Genomic DNA, 17,551 nt, shown 5'->3' on the forward strand with positions numbered 1-17,551 from the left:
CTGGACAATCTCCTTACACCATATACAACAATGAACTCAAAATTGATTAAAGACTTAAATGTTAAGACCTGAAACCATAACACTCCTAGAAGAAAACATAGGCAATAAATTCTCAGACATTACCCTTTGTAATATTTTTATTGCTATATCTCCTTGGGGAAGGGAAACAAAAGAAAAAATAAATAAATGGGACTACATCAAACTAAAAAGCTTTTTCACAGCAAAGGAAACCATCAACAAAATGAAAAGACATCCTACTGAATGGGAGAAGATATACGTCAATGATACATCTTTTGGGTTAATATCCAAAATTTATAAGACACTCATACAACTCAATACACACACAAAAAAAGCAATTAACAAATGGGCAGAGGACCTAACTAGATGTTTCTCCAAAGAGGACATACAGATGGCAATAGACATGAAAAGATGCTCGACGTCACTAATCATCAGAAAAATAAAATAAAAACCATGAGATACCATCTCACTTCTGTCAGAATGGCTATCATCAATAAATCAACAAATAAGTGTTGTTGAGGATGTTGATGAAAGGGAACCCTCGTGCACTATTGGTGGGATTGCAAATTGGTGCAGCCACTATGGAAAACAGTATGGAGGTTCCTCAAAAAGTTAAAAATAGAACTACCATATGACACAGCAATTCCACTCCTGGGTATTTATCCAAATAAACCCAAAACACTAATTCACCCCTATATTCACTGCAGCCAAGATATGGAAATAACCAAAATGCCCATCAACAGACAATTGAATAAAGAAATTGTGGTACATACATACAGTGGAATATGACTGTCATAAAAAGGAATGAAATCTTACCACTTGCAACAACATGGATAAACCTAGAGGGTATTATGCTAAATGAATTAAGTCAGACTGAGAAAGACAAATGCCATATGATCTCACTTATATGTGGAATCTAAAGAACAAAATAAACAAACAAACAAGACAGAAACAGATTCATAGATACAGAGAACAAATTGGTGGTTACTAGATGAGCGGGCTGAGTGAGAAAAGTAAAGGGATTAAGAAGTACAAATTGCTAGTTACAAAAGAGTCACAAGGATGTAAAGTACAGCAAGGGGAATACGGTCAATGATATTATGATAACTATGTGCAGTGTCAGATGGGTAGCAGACTTATTGGGGTCATTAGGTATATAAATGCCTAATCACTATGTTGTTTTGTACAACTAAAACTAAAAAAATAAAGTCCAGGTCATTAAAATCACTATAATGCTCTATAAGGTATGACATCTCTCTGAAGAAATACTATTCTTCACCTTGCTCACTTCATTCCCACCACATTGGTCTTCATGCTGTTCCTAAAACATGCCAATCATGGCCCCTCCTCAGGGTCTTTGCACCTACCATTTCCTCTATCTAGAATATTCCTCTGCATTAGACATAAGGCCAAATCTACTTCTTTTAGGTGTTTGCTTAAATACCATTTCAATGAGGGTATTCCTGAGCAGCCTATTTAATATCACAGCCCCTGTCGAACCATCCCACGTACCTTTCCTATTTTATTTTTCTCTATAGCATTAAGCACCACCTGATGTACTGTATACTTCACTTTTTTTTTAATTTAGTTATTTTTTTGTACCCCAATTTAATAGTAGGTGACATTTCAGTTGTGTCTTGGAGAATGAGTTTTCCAGACATGGAAGGAATGTAAGTTCTTTGACAGCAGGGGCTTTTGTCAGTTTTGTTCACTGCTGTTTCCTAAGCACCTAGAATCATATCTGACACATGTCAGATGCTTAGTGAGTAGCTGTTGAATGAATTAATATCTCAAATGTGGGTAATAATCGTATAGACATTAACTTATTTTGCATTATCAAAATATTCAAACCCTAAAAGGTGGTATTAGATCCTCTCCACTGGCACGATCAGCCTTTCTCCCGTCTTACCTATCGCACTCAAGGACACATGAGAAAGAAAAACAAAGAACACTATTGGGCTGTGGTCACCTGGCCAAGTGCTGAGCTTGGCAATAAGTACAAACAGGGCTCAAGTTTAAACCCTAAAATGACAGGTATGCTTCATATTACATCATAATTAGCTTTTGACCTGTTTCTAACTGTACCACATCACAGTCTTTCTTCCTCCTCGGATCCCTGGGACCGCCACACAAGACTACCAATTACTGCAGGTGCTCAAAAGGGGAGGGAGGATGGCCTTTTGAAATTTAAATCAAAATTCAGGTCTTCCAACCTGAGTATTTCTTATTGACAAAGCCATAAAGTCACTTAAAAGGTTATATCACTCTAATTTCCTGGGAAAATAACCGAGGTTCTGCAGAAAAGTTCAATTCAAGGCTCTGGGCCCAGCCAGTGAAGGTCTCCTAATATGACCCTTGTAGGATAGGACACTCCTCTTTCAGGATGTTCTCTGTCAGTCAGCAGACACTGCTCTGCACAGTCTCCCTTCCCTAACCTCATGGCATCATTCGGTGCCCATGAGACAGCAAACAAGATAATGCTTAGAGTTGTTAGCGGGGTACCTTGAGATCAAAATGCTTTGGAAGAAGGCCTTGGCTGATACATGCTTTGGATCTACTGGCCTAGCCTCTGCTGCCTCTAAGGGCAAAGGATCCCTATAAGTATGCAAAAAAGTGAAACACGAACAGGGAACAGAAGAAATTGCATGGGCTTACCAAGCACTCAGCACAACGGACACAAACCCTTGCCATGCAGTCATGCCCCTCCTCTTGGTCAGTGCTGTAGAAAGAGGACAATCCAAATCAGAACAATCCTTATCTCAGTATAGCCGAGCAGTTAAGAGCACAGGCATTGAAGTCAGACAGGTCCGGTTTTAAATCCCAGTTCTGCCACTTACTAACAGGGTGACTGGGCAAATTACTTAAGCTCCAGGAACCTGTTTCCTCATCTGTAAAATGCAGATATTACCAGCTACACTTAAAAGATAGTGGTTAGGAGTAAATAAAAAACACGTACCACAGTGCCTGGCACATAGTAAGTGCACAATAAATAGAGCCCCAACCAGGGCTTAGGCATTGTGCTGGGCTGGGGATAAAGACATAAATAAAGCACAGTCCCTTGAAGAGTTCACAATCTCACGGGGGTGAGAAACCTGCTGAAACTTAACAAGTCCATTATAATACAATGTGTTAAATGTTTTAATGGAGTTAGTCAAACTGCTATGGCAGCAAAGAGGAGGGAGTGACAAATTTCCCCTGTATGACTCAGGGAAACTCAAGAACGGGACATTTCAGCTGAGTTTCGGAGGATATAGAAGAGCATGCCAGGCAAAAAAGGGAGAGAGAAAGGGGATTCCAGGTGAAAGCCTGTGGGTGGGTGGTGGGGTGGCGGAAGAGCTGAATGAGTATAGCCTGTTTAGAGAAGAAAATAAGTTCACTGTAGCTGGGGTGTGGAGCAAATGAGAAGAAATGGTAGGAAACAATGTGACTTGTTGGAATTTCCTGTTAATTTTGAAGGAATGAGATTTCCAGTTCAGAATTTATATTCAGAACCGTAGCATTGTACAATCTGATTTCCAAAGCAGGAAACTATGACCATGCTATCAACCCCTCTACCTCTCTCCCAGAAAACAGGAAGGCATGGACACAGGGGCCTGGGTCCTATCCACAAAGCAGGAATGTGAAGAGGAAATGGGTTTACGGCTCAGGGCTCCAGCAGGACTTACTCATCTGAAACCTCAATAGATGACTTCTTGTAGCCGGACTTGCTCCTCTTCGACAGCCCTGCAGACTTCCTCCCCATTCTCACCAGCAGCAGAACTACCACCACAGTTGAGGGAATGAAGACAAGAATGGAAAGAAGAGCCACAGAGGAGAGCATGGTGCCCAAACCTAGAACGTAGAAGAGAAGAACATGCAAACATGCTTCCTTTGACATGAGATGGGTCTGACTTTTGCTCTTGTGTATGTTCTCATTACAAAAGGAATACATTCAATGGAGAAAAGGTTGAAAATACACACACAAGAAAAAGAATAAAAATTTGCCCATAATCCTCCTACCTAAGATTAACACGTTAGTATCTACCTATTCACTCTTCTTTCTAGGTATATGTGAATGTGAGTCTAAATAGAGGGAGAAGAATGTACATTTTTTAAAGTATGAATCATATTTTACATATTATTTCTAACATGTTTTTCTTAATATATGTTAACTATTTTCCATGTCATTAAAGCTTCTTCCAGATATGATTTTTCAATGGCTGCATAGTATTCTACCATACTGAGTAGTTTATTGAATCATTCCTCTAATGCTGGACATTCAAGTCCCTTCCAGTTCTTTAGATTTATGAGTTATATTATGACGATCATCCTTGTACATAAATCTTCATGTTTAGCTCTATTTCTTTTAGATAAATTTTGTAAATGGAATTACTAGATCAAAGGATATATATACTTTTAAGGCATCTGTTTCATACTACCAACTGTTTTCCAGAAAAACTGTGTCAGTTTCTACTCCCACCAGCAGTATGAATGTACCTATATCTTTGAAACTTATGATTTATTGTCTTAAAAAAAAAAACATAATGCAGTCCTGTATCTTTAATTTTTTAGTTCAAATCCAACTTAGAACTAAAATGACCACTCAATAGTCACCAGGAAATAATGTAGAAAAAAATAAGATCAGTCCTTACCTACTCTCCTTGTTTCATACTAAAAGGAAACTGCTGCTCTTTGCAACATAAAAGAAATGTGCTGCCTCCATCATTAGAGGGGGTACCTTTTCAAGACACAGGCAAGATCACTGTCTCATAACTGAGGCCATGAAAATATTAGTGAAACCAGAACGACTTATATTTCACACAGATAACAACCCTCCATTTACTCAAGGATTTGTCACACATCCCACAAGACCTCTGGTCAACGAAATTTTAAAAAATAAAAAAAAGGATAATGGAGAAACTATGACAATATTTGAACAAAAACTTCAATTTGCAAAATAAAGATTAAAAGATTCACCCTAATAGACAACTCAGGATGGCAGAATGCTCCAATGACCAACTGGCTTACAAAGATAGCTTTGCTTATCATTGATCTCTCCAAAAAGCACAATAGTAGTCAGCGAGCACTGCAGACGAAAGTTAGTGACAGTAAGCTTACCCCTTTCTGTGACTATTAGCTCTGTCATGGGAATGTTGTGATGCACGTCTGGGGGGTTCTTCACAGCACAGCTGAATGTCCCATTGTCCTTTATGGTAGGGTTGTTAATGCTTATGGACGCGTCCCCTTTGTATACATCTCCAACCCAGGAAATTCGATCTCGAAATGTGCCTGCTGTGGTTGGGTACTGGAAGGACTGATAATGAAAAATCTAAGAAAGAAACACCATGAGAAACAAAACGTTAATTTGGAAAATGCAGTGGAAGTGGAAAGCTAAGTAGGTCTAAAATAAAATGCAAATGTATAATGGGTTTTCTCAGTTGGGCATTTTTTTATGCTTTGTTCATCTCAATTCTACAGGTTAAAAGACGGGTTAATGAAACATCAGAAAAAGGCCTGACGAAAGAATCCTGGTATCCTAACTCTTGGACCTCTTCTAAATGCTCCTTAACATCCTAAAGCAGTAGTTCTTAATTGGGGGGCAATTTTGCCCTCCAGGAGACATCTGGCAATATCTGCAGACATTTTTGATTGTCACAGCTTGGGGCGGGGGGTGCTACTGGCATCTAGTGGGTAGAGGCCAGGGATATTGCTAAAAATCCTACAAAGCACAGGACAGCCTCCACAACCAAGAATTATCAGACTCAAAAGGTCAACAGTGCCAAAGAGAAGTCCCATTCTAAAGTAGTACCTAATATTTGTAGAGTGCTGTATGGTTTGCAAATGACTTCTACACATTTACTCATTTGAGCCTCAGAACAAAACTGAACTACACATGGGGCAGGTATAATTATTCCAAATTTACAAAAAGGGAAACAAGGCCAAAAACAAAAAACTAAATGAGTTACTCAAAGGCACATAGCTAGCAAGTGGGAAAGGGGAGATTTTTTATTTATTCGCAAAATCATCAAGAGGATATAATATAACCAAGGCTTTCTCAAGTTATCTATCTTGGCAATTAATAAAAACCTCACATCAAAGGCATTATCAGTGCTCAGTGAATATATGCTGAATCAAAATGATGCTGCTTCAGATTGCTAATCAGACACTTCATCGGAAAGCACCTAATTACATCTGGTGATAGGCTGAGCAGGTACTACAGGTCAATATGATCTCTCTCTTAGGCAAGAGTCAAGGCTTTCCTCTTTGTTTACTTAGTACTTCCCCACTTAGGGAACAATTGCCCAATTTTGAAGAGCAACTTCCCAAAGAAGATGCTGAATCACTTATTGGTTCATTTGTTCATTCATTCATTTACTGCACACCCACTATGTGGTAGGCACTGTGTTAAGCAAAAGGATATAGTGGGAGCCAAACAAGCACAGTCCATGCTGTCCTGGAATTTACTGCCTAGTGGGAAATACATATTAAAAATAATAATAATATGTGTATTCCAAAGAGGGAGATAAAGAATGCCTACCACTGATTATTAGCATCCACATAAAAGGGTTTGAAATTCCTTATTGATAAAACAAGATCTGCTATGTATCTTCAAAATTAATCCAATCTCTACTTCCAAGTTAAATTACTGATACTCAAATCCTTCCTAACTGATTAGTCTGGCAGAACCCTGACCATGTAATTGCAACATCATGTTGTGATTTTAAAAGCCCACTAATGCCAAGTTGGGTCAGCCAAATTTCTGACCAGCCTCACAGAGAACAGCACCATACGAGAACTACTTGCAGTTTGCATTTAAGGTTTCTGATGCAAGAAAATCCCCATTGCTTGCCCTGTCCTACTTTTGGCCAAGGAGGCAGAGCCAAGTAAGGCCAGCCATAGTTTCCAACCACTCAAAATAAAGTGAACTATTCTAAGTCTAAAGAAAAAAGAACCACAAATACAGCCTTGCCACCTTCACTGGAGTTACCTACCTAGCTCCAAACTACGTGGCATTCAACAATGCCTCCTAAAACAAAATTCAAAGCTATACATGAAAATCAAAGCGAAAGTTTTTTCAATGAAGGAAACAGGAAAAACAAATTAAGGATATTTTCAAAAGTATAATCTTACATACAGCTATTATGTTTACATTCTTGACAACATCTATCCTGAGCTAAGGATACTTCTGGAAGTATAGAAAGCTTTTGTTTGTTTGTTTTTATAGCACTGCAATCTTCAATTAGACATCCACAATGGGATTTGAACCATAAATATGTTTTATATGTGTGACTAAAGTATATCGCTTCTAATATTGGAAGACCATCTGTCATTAACAGCGTTTGTCATCAACATAAGGTGCCACCATTTCCTTCAAAGGGAGCTATATAAATCAATGCAGATGTTTACACACTGGGAGAAGATGCCAAGATAAATGTACAGAGTATAGACAGACAAGCAGATACACACACTGAGACAACATCACATGACAAGAAACGATCAGCTTTAAGAGAAAGAATGTCTATGACCTATAGAATTTTTCTATACAGTCCTGAAAGTACCATTTTTTTAGTACATGGAATCTGAAAATGAAGCTATGAAGCCATGCAAAAAGAAACAACAAAGGGGAAACAAAATTAAACCACATTTCCTCTGAGTTTCTCACATTTGTTTCCCCTATAAGCTTATTTGCAAAACTCTTAACATAGAATAAAAAGCCCTACATGACCAAATGAATGCCATGTAGGGTAGAAGCACATCTCCCATTAAAATAGAAGTTCATCTTCTATTCTAAGATGAGAAGGACTAAAAGAGACTTGGGGACTTGGAAAGAGAGGATTCCAGACCTGTTGACCACAGACGACTCAAAGAAAATTTTTTAAAGATATATACTTACTGATTCTGTGCGACTGCTGCTGGGTGGTCGATATGTCCAGTCTATGGTGAGTTTGTCAGTGACAGATGAAGTCGACTTGAAAATGCATTTCAACTTGACCTTTTCTCCAACATAACCCCTAACATGGGCATCCACTTTTATCTCCAAGGAAAGGGCAATGTGAACACCTAATCAAAGCAAGCCCAAACACTTAAAATGTTTTCATGTGATGAGTGAACAGTGAGAGATGCTATTTATCCTTTTCAGGGCTCTCATGAAAAAACCATAGCAATAGGGTGGCCGATGGCTCAGTGGGTTAGAGTGTGAGCTCTGAACAACAGGGTTGCTGGTTCGATTCCCACATGGGCCAGTGAGCTGCGCCCTCTACAACTAGATTGACAATGAGCTGCCGCTGAGCTTCTTGAGGGGCAGCCAGATGGCTCAGTTGGTTAGAGCGCAAGCTCTCAACAAGGCTGCCGGTTCAATTCCCACATGGGATGGTGGGCTGCGCCCCCTGCAACTAAAGATTGAAAACGGCTACTGGACTTGGAGCTGAGCTGCGCCCTCCACAGCTAGATTGAAGGACATAGACTTGGAGCTGATGGGCCCCGGAGAAACACACTGTCCCCCAATATTCCCCAGTAAAATTTATATTAAAAAAACACAAAAGAAAACCATAGCAATAAATATCTTCTCATGCAAGCCCAAAAGGACAAGGAGCAGATCTCTGCATCATTCAAGGGTAGTATTTTTGTCATTTCACAATATTAAATCATAGAATGAATGCTTGGATAGAAATTTAAAAACTGGTCACACAAGCATTCTTCCCAATACAGACTAGTGGTTAAATTAAGTACAAACAAGTGGGTCAGCCCACAGCAGGCTACAAAACACCACCACCCATTCACCAGACACGCACATACTCCAGGAATATGTCAGCTGTTGTGGTCTAAGGAACCTACTCCACGTGCTACATGATTGTAACCACTGCCTTAACCACCAGCAAAATGAGAATAAGAAAAAACAATAGGACTTTTTTTTTCCAAAAAATTTTATAAAACTGCCCCCAAGGTTCTATCTAGTCTTGTTTTGTTTTTTCCTTTCTTGAAGCTGGTTAATGGATCACACATCTATTTACATTTTAGAATGCATTGAGTTGAGGAAAACAGGACAACTTAATGCATTCTAAAATGTAAAAATAAGATACCACGTTTAAATTCTCTAGAAACTTACTCTTTCCAAAACCACTTCATATATTCAAATTTGACACTCCTTCTACCCCCAAAGAGTTGGCACTTTCTTCTGACCAATCTTCTCTGCTTTCAGAGAACAGTGGACAGAATAATTTACCTTCTACTAGGGAGCCATCTTTTTAAATGTAAGCCACTAGGACTTTATTTTTCCTGCTTCTTTCTCTACCACAATAAGCCATGATTCTTCTGAAAGGCCAGGCAAACAGAGCAGCAAGGTTTCAAAAGACGGCAAACCCACACGTTATCCTCAAAACCAGCTGTTCTTCTGGTAGAGGCAGGATACACATCCCAGCCCTACCACTTGCTAGCTCTGTGGTCTTAGCAAGTCACCTAACTTCTTCAGTTTCTCACCCTGGCTGGAAGGATCATAATCGTGCTTATCTTAGAAGCTTGCTGTGAGGAATAAATGAGTTAAAACATGTACGACATTGAGATGCCCACCTAACCCAGAGTCAGTGCTCAATGCATGTTAGATAGCTTCATCATGGTTATTGCCACCTCTTCAGTTCTGCCTATACTCTCTCGACCTTTCCTATCACAGACTCAGTCATGAGTCATCCATTCCACTGCCTTTACCTCTGATACTTTGAATCATTTTTCTTCCTCTTCTCTACACTAGTCTGTTCACATTCCTCTTAAAGGAGGAGACCAAGACTAAGCTTACAACTCTAATAACAATCCGACCCATCCCAAAAATGAGAATTACTTCTGGTTCATTCATAGCATCCTCTCTCACTTTGCCAGGCTAAACTTGTCATTCCTTTGATGTCTTTATGAATGCTATTCCTCTGCCTGGGAAGCCTTCATCCTTCAGCCCCTACTGTCTCCTGAGCCCTCACTCCTGACCCACCTTACTTCTCACCCAAGATCCAGTTCTAAAAACTGAAAGGTGGAAATGAATGGTAAACTACACTCTTCCCATACCCTATTCCTTTATTCTAAAACATAAGTATAGTAGAGAGATTTTAAAGTATAGATTTAGAATTAGACAGACCTGGACTTGCTTTCTAGCCCAGCTACTTTCTAGCTATGAGATCTTGATCACAGTTACCTAACTTTTCAACCTTCAGTTTCCTTACTTGGTAAATGGGAATAATAACAATGGGAATAATTACTGTGAGGATCTAATAAGATTAAATAAGATAACCACAAAATGCTTAGCATAACACCTGAAATTGAAACTTGCAATAAATGTTAGCTGTTATCATTAAAATAAACACCACAAGCATTCCCTCCAACAATTCTGTATTGGGCTATAAAATAAAATCCAAATAATGACAATCTGGTTCCAAATTTCTGTTGCTCTACCCACCTACCCACCCTATTCTGTTCACCATGCCCAGCATGTCCTGCCATTTCCTAAATTTACTATGTCCTTTCACACCACTGTGCCTTTCTTTGAATATGTCTCTGTCGGGAAGGATCTCCCTATCCCTACCAATCCTGCCTGGGTTGTTCGCCCACACTACATTCCCCCAAGGCTCACACACTTTCAAACCTCAGTTCAAATATCAGCTCCCTTATGATGCCTTCCCAAATTCCCTGATGCAGTTCACTGCTCTTTCTTCAATGTTGACTTTATATTTAGTACATAATGATATTCAAATACATATACCATTGATTGTACTCAGTTTGGAAAGACTATTTCCTCCATTAAATGCAACCACCTTGACGGCAAAATTCAGAGGAAGGGGAGCAGGCAGAGAAAGACTCAGAGAAAGAAGTGGACAGGTCACCAAAAATTCTAGTATAGGAAAAAGTGTGTTCATTAGTCACCACTCTCTTCCTACCCTGCCCCTTACAGTATTTTCAAAATTCTTACATCCCCTACACTCCTACCTTTCCATCACACCCACTTAGGAAAAGCTCAGCCCTAGATGACCACTCCTAGGCTGTGACTGGTATGCACTGAAGGAGAAAAATCACAAAACAGCACAGATAGTCACCATAAGAAAGTCATGAATTCTACCCACAGCTGAGCCCTTAATGAGAACTGATGGCCCTTTAACCAGCTTTGGTCAGCTCCTCTTTCTGATTCCTCAGACTTTGCCATTCTCTTTCATCCTCTGTGTACCTCCAAATCCCTCATTCTCAGAAGAAAATGTCTCCTCTTACTTTTTCAAGAAACTTAAGACCACACAAACTGCCCAGCCACACACCTTTCTGCATCTGCACCCATCCTTACATCCAATCTCAAAGGGTCTGGCGTCCCTTTTCCTATGCTAGCTCAACTCCTCTGCTCAAATCATTCCCCTCCACGCCCTGCTCCAGCAGAAAAACCTTCCTACTAACTTCAACCTTTCCCTTTCAAGAGGGGCTCTCTCTACCCTCAGCCTCTGAATACACAAAAGTCTCTCCCATTCTCAAAAACAAATAAATAACAATAAAATAAAACAATCTTTCCTTAATCCAATAATACTATTTGTTATCAACTAACTACTGACCTTTCTTTCCTTTCTAAGCCAAGTTCTACACCTAATTATCTCCATTTCCTCCCATCCCACCCACTTCTGGACCCCTACAGCACAAGCTACACGCCACTCTCACTTCTGGTAAAGGGCATCATGGCTTAAAACTACAGAATACAAGGGATTCAAAACTTCAATAGATATTTTTCTGTCCTTATTTTACTGGATCTCTCTGTAGCAGAGACTACTTGCTCCTTGACCTTCTCTATCCCAAGGCTTCCATGACAAATACTCATTCACTCACTCATTCTTCAAACAGATATTTATTGAGCATCTGTTTTGCACCACCCTCTCAGTATAGAATCATACTTAGCAAAATAAATTAAATGTAAGCAAAATAAATACACTCTCTGTTTTGAAGCTTAAAATACAGAAGTTCAACACATTAATCAAATCATAAAGACAAATAAATGTATAATGACAAACTCTAATTATTATGAAGGAAAGACAGAGTGACTATAAAAACTGTATTTGTTATGGTGGGGGAGCAGGGAGTGGTTAATGAAAGTGTCCCTGAAAAAGTTACTTTTGATTTATGAAGTAAGGGTAATAAAAGTGAGGAGAGAGTTTTCAAGGCAGAGACACAACATATACAAAGGTCCTATGCCAGGAAGGAGTACAGTCAGTCAAGGAACTGAAATGAAGCAGTATGGCTGCAACACAAAGAGCATGAGAGAGAAGAAGAAGAAGATGTCACTAGGAGGTAAGCTGGAACCTGATCATGCAGGACCTTAGAGATTTGGGCCCTTATTCTTAGAGTAATAGGAAGCCATGGAAATGTGAGACTGAGTGATAACAGACATGTTAAAGTTTGCATTTTTTAAAGATTACTTTAGGGAAGACAATTAGGAGGACCTAAGAGTAAACATAAGTAGATTACTTAGGAGGCCACTACAATAGTGAAGTGAGAAATAAGCGCAGCTTGAACTAAGTTGCTGGCAGTGGACAGGGAAAGAACTAGGAAGACAACACTTATAAAGTAAAATCAGCAAGAATTGGAGGTAGATCAGATGTAGAATGTTAGGTAAAGAGAGGTATCAAGGATGACTCTCAGATTTCTCCTTGGTAATACCATTCACTAAACCAGGGAAGACTAGACAAATACCAGGCTTTGTAGGAAAGACTATGAGTTTTATTTTGGAGAAGTTTAAGGTGCCTTTGATGTAAGCAAGAGACAATGTCAAGAAGGCAGTTGGTTTAGGACAAAGTCAGCAAACTCTGGCTCATAGGCCAAATCCAGCCAACAATATCTACAAAATGTTTTGTTAGAACATAGCCATGCTGACTTACTTATGTATTGTCTAGAGATTCTTTTGTGCTTCTCCAACCAGAGACCATGTGGCCCACAAAACCTAATATATTTATTTCTGGTCCTTTACAAAAGTTTGCCAACATTGGTTTAAAATAAAGAAATGTGGGTTAGAGTTATGAATCAGAATCTCATTAGTCTCCCTCCAACCAACTCTCTACACTACACACACACACACACACACACACAAATTCCACATTTCCAATGGTTCCTATCAAATCTCTTCCTAAGGCTCCTCCTTTCCTACCCATCTCTTAAACACTGGTGTTCCTTAGAATTCCACTCTGAGCCCGTGGTCCTTCATTCAACACATTCTCCTTGGACAACCCCATCCACTTTTATAGATTTAACAGCTGCTTGTAGGCTAATGATTCCCCAAATCTATATTGCTAGCCATGACCTGCCTCTGAGTGGCCAACTATTACTGGATATACCCCCCTGAATTTCACCACCACAGGATCTCAAATTGAATATAGTGAACTTTTGTTTGTTTTCAGCTCTATCCATTCTCCTCACAATGCACAGATTTTCTTTGGATAGCCATCCTTTCCAACACAGCCCAAAAGTTTGGGGGACGATCCCTCTATTAGACAGGGCCCAGGCAGGAAACAGAAGGCCCATCATCTGAGATTTGGAAAAGTGTATGGGCCGCTTCTCAAAGGGACTTTTCTTGGGATCAAGGAAGCCAGCAAAGGCACAAGGCCTTACCACCACCACCACCACCACCAAGCCTGAAGTAACAAAGGGAGGAAATGGTGTTGCCAGAGCTCAGTAAGAAATGGAGCTGTGGGCGACCTGATAGAAGCTGTAGCCATAGTGGGACACAGCCACTGTAGACCATGGCTCTGAGACAAGGAGGGAGCAGGGAAGAAATACCATGATGTCTTTCACCTCATGCCCTGCAATCTCCTGCCAATGCCTCCCACTGACCAAACCTAAGTGGAAGACAGAGCAAAGGAGCCTGGATGATGCAGTCTAGAGGGTCAGCTTTCCAGGAGATAGAGAAGAACAGAGGAGGGAAGTGAATGGATCTCATAAGAGAGGAGAAAACTAAGAATAAGTAGCAACTGAACTTCCTCCCATTCCTTGGGGATGACTCAGATGGGTCTAAACCAATCATCACATCCAGAGGTGTGCTAATGAACAGCTAAAAATGTATATATTCAAATATTCAGGGTTTGACCATTTCTGTGGTAAAATACTCGCACCATGGCTAACATCAAGCTGCAAAAGTCAAGTCTCTGAATGCTGAGTTAGGAAGAGATGTGCATAATCGGCTCTTGAGAGCTAGTAGGATCTGACTCCCGCACACCATCCTCCTGACCAGAGAGAAATGTTGAGTCACCATATGTACTAACCTAATTAAAGTAAGTTTCATAAAATGTTCTTGGAAAGTTATGTGATTCTTCAATGCATTATTTATGTTACTCTCTATGTCTGGAATTTTCCTCACTTCTTATCTCTCAGTAACTCTAACTCCTTTAACATGTAATTGTGATGACACCTTCAGGAAGTCTTCCTTGTATTGTCATGGCAGATTAAGGGCAGCTTTTGAGCTCCTATGGTTTCTAGTGCATTCCCCTCTTAGCACCAAATTCTAAAATTATCTCTTGACTTGTTTGTGTTTTGCAACAGAGTCTGAGCTCGTCAAAACCTAACACAGTGTGGATGCTCAGTAATATTTATTCAACTGAACCAAACCAACACAGTTTCTTTTTTATAAAGCAAAAATCGTTACAAAATAAGCATGAGATTATAAATTCTGAGCAAATTTTGTGACTGGATTATAGTAACCACACCATTAATACAATTACCTACCTATCCACTTATTGATTCCTTGTTGATATATTTGAACTCCATATTCATGAACATGAAAGGGATCGATATGTAGTCACTTCACTGGAATCTAAATACTAGTGAATCAGGTCTTAAATGTACAGTTACAGGAAAGTAAGATCCATGAATGAAATAAACTAGTGTACATTACTAATCTATAATCAGGATATTGCTTTCCCTTGGGGGAGAAGGGGTAATGACTGGAAGGAAGCACAAGGAAGGCTTCTGGAGTGCCAGTAACATTCTATATCCTGATTTGGGCACTGGTTACCCAGGTGTGTTCGGTTGCTGACAATTCATTGAGCTGTATGCTTACAGTATGTGCACTTTTTTCTATATATATATTATACTGAAATTAAAACTGTTTCAGAATCAATGGATGTAAAATAACTTGTCTCCTTCACTCAAAAATAAAATAAGAAAAAAATACCAATCCAATGTTACATTCATTCAGAAATTTTTATCCTAGGCCTGATGTGCTTATGAATATTTATCTTTTCACCTGAGTAAAAAAGCATTCCTACCAGGTAAAAACAGCTAACTACAGAAATACTCACAATAATTAACAAAATTTTTAATCTGGAAGACAAGAAAATCATATTTAAACATAAGTAATTTTATATGTGAAAGAAATGAAAAAAATGACAAAACTCCCAATTTTGTACACTCAGTTTTCCAAACTATAAATCTGTCAACCTGATTCATAAAATTGTATATTTAAATGAAAAAGAGAAAAGTGTAAAAAAAAAAAAAAAAAGAGAGAGAAAAGTGTAAGACCCCTAGGTGCCCAATCTATTGTTTCTATGTACTTAGACAACTGATATAGCAGGCCATATTTATAACTTAGGGAGAAATTCAAACAAGCTAATAATTTAATGGGTCCTATCTCTGAAGAAGAAAGGCAAATAAACACTGGTATGAAACCAAAGTATTACCTAACAGATTCAAAAGTAAGATTTTAAAAAGAAAAAATAAAAGGATGACCCTTGAAAGCATGCTAAGTGAAAAAGGCTAGTCACAAAAAAACACATAGGACTTTATTTACATGAAATATCCAGAATAGGCAAATCCATAGCAAGAGAAAGTAGATTGGTGTATGCCAAAAGAGGGGGGAAGGGAGGAATGGGGAGTAACTGTTAACGGGCATGGAGTTTCTCTCCGCGGTAATGAAAATGATCCCAAATTGATTGTGGTAATGACTGAACAACTCTGTGAATATACTAAAAACCACTGAATTGCACACTTTAAATGGGCAAATTGTAAATAGCATGTTAATTGTATCTCAATAAAACTATGATTTTAAAAAAGATAAAAGACAAATCAATTCAATAAGTACATACAGATCATAAAACCAATTTTTAATGTTTGAATTATTTGGTCTGCCTATCTGATGCATCCTAGATGTGAAATGACATCAAGTTTAAGGAACCATCCACTTCTACTTTTTGTTTTCCTTCAGTAGGACAATATAACTTATGAACATTGTCATGGTGAGGGGGGGAGACTGGGATTATTTGGAGCAACAGTAGGTCAACCTAATTATACTGCAAGATAATTTAGCTGAGAAACTGGACACTTGTAATGACAGGCAGCTGGGAGGGATCAAGGAGTGTGCTGGAACCATGAATGTTAGTCATCAAACAAATGAAACCTTCGGCCTTAACCGCTGAGATTTAGAACACTTGATGTTTTTATGTTAAAGGTCCTCTTCAGAAATTCTCATTACCCACAAGGGAACTTGATGAAGCTAACAATTCATTCTAATGCTAGCTCCATTAACATATGATTTCACAGAAACACACACACATACAATCCAGCAAATAACTGCACCCTAAAATGAATGTAATTAGGCTGGATTGAAATGTATGCAATTGGAAATCTGCACGAAAGCAAAATGTATCTAAATGTTAAGAATGTCATAGTGTGAATAGTGTGCTTCTGATTAGTTAATACTACAGATTAAAATTTTAACAGCATTGATGTGCCCTTTCTTGTATTTTTAAAAAAACGCGTTATTAAAATGCTAAAGCAGTTGCTTTTTCCTCAACAAAATGCGCCTCTACTATAACAAAATCACAGCACATCCTTCCCGTAACTAATAAACATTTTACTTCAAAGGTCCTGATAATCACCTACAAAAAGTACCATTACCCACAGTCATGTTTTTCTTCCCCAAAGTACCGGGACAAACCACTGCACGCTAGCACTGCCCTCCTTAACACGATGCGCAGCCCACAAAACCACGGCGGACGCCAGCACGGAGTAACTCATCCCAGACCGGCGCCGCCGCACCCCATGCAGAGCCCTCCGCGGCTCTACCACGTCGCGCCGTCGCCGGAGCACGACGCAGTCACGCAAGGTGGCCGACCTCCCAGGGTCGCAGGAAAGCGGTGACGAGCCACCAACTCCACGGAGTGGGCGGCGATCACATGAGAACATCCTCCCCACACCCTCCCGCTTCCTCCCTTCCCAGAAACTTCGTGGGGGCTTTTCTGAGACCCCCCCATCACCCGGAACCGGAAAAGCGACCATCTTCCCTCCCCCCCTGGCGGAAGTGGGACAGAGCCCGCCGGCGCACTCACCCTGGAACAACAGGACGCCCAGCAGTGGAAACAGCGCGTAGCCACGGCCTCCAGCCGCTCCGCTCTGCTGCATCCCGACAGCTCTCCAGATGCTCGCACACCTTGTTTACCGCTCCCGGTCACAACGCAGGTAACACCGGAAGTGACGTTGGGCGGTAGGCAGAGGAAACACGACTCAAAGTTGCCATGGAAACGTGGCTTCTTTCCAGAGCCACACCTGGGCTTGTTCGCGC

The 17,551-nt window shown here is 39.8% G+C and overlaps 1 protein-coding gene across 2 annotated transcripts in view; it reads right to left on the reverse strand.

The window, feature by feature from the left end:
* The window catches only part of MPZL3 (myelin protein zero like 3), a 19,596-nt gene extending 2,098 nt beyond the window's left edge, over positions 1–17,498 (reverse strand). The window contains exons 1-5 of one of the 2 annotated variants that reach the window (XM_081063827.1): positions 17,319–17,498; positions 7,892–8,058; positions 5,116–5,326; positions 3,684–3,849; positions 2,674–2,737 (exon numbers count right to left, since the gene is read on the reverse strand). In XM_081063827.1, coding sequence (XP_080919953.1) covers positions 2,674–2,737; positions 3,684–3,849; positions 5,116–5,326; positions 7,892–8,058; positions 17,319–17,391 — 681 coding nt within the window. In that variant the 5' untranslated portion in view covers positions 17,392–17,498. Of the gene's footprint in view, positions 1–128; positions 2,738–3,683; positions 3,850–5,115; positions 5,327–7,891; positions 8,059–17,318 lie in introns of those variants that run through there. The other variant, XM_081063826.1, reaches the window with a different exon arrangement.
* Between the last annotated feature and the right edge of the window lie 53 nt (positions 17,499–17,551).

The sequence above is a fragment of the Rhinolophus hipposideros genome (assembly GCF_964194185.1).
Source record: "Rhinolophus hipposideros genome assembly, chromosome: 10".
Taxonomy (NCBI): Eukaryota; Metazoa; Chordata; class Mammalia; order Chiroptera; family Rhinolophidae; genus Rhinolophus; species Rhinolophus hipposideros.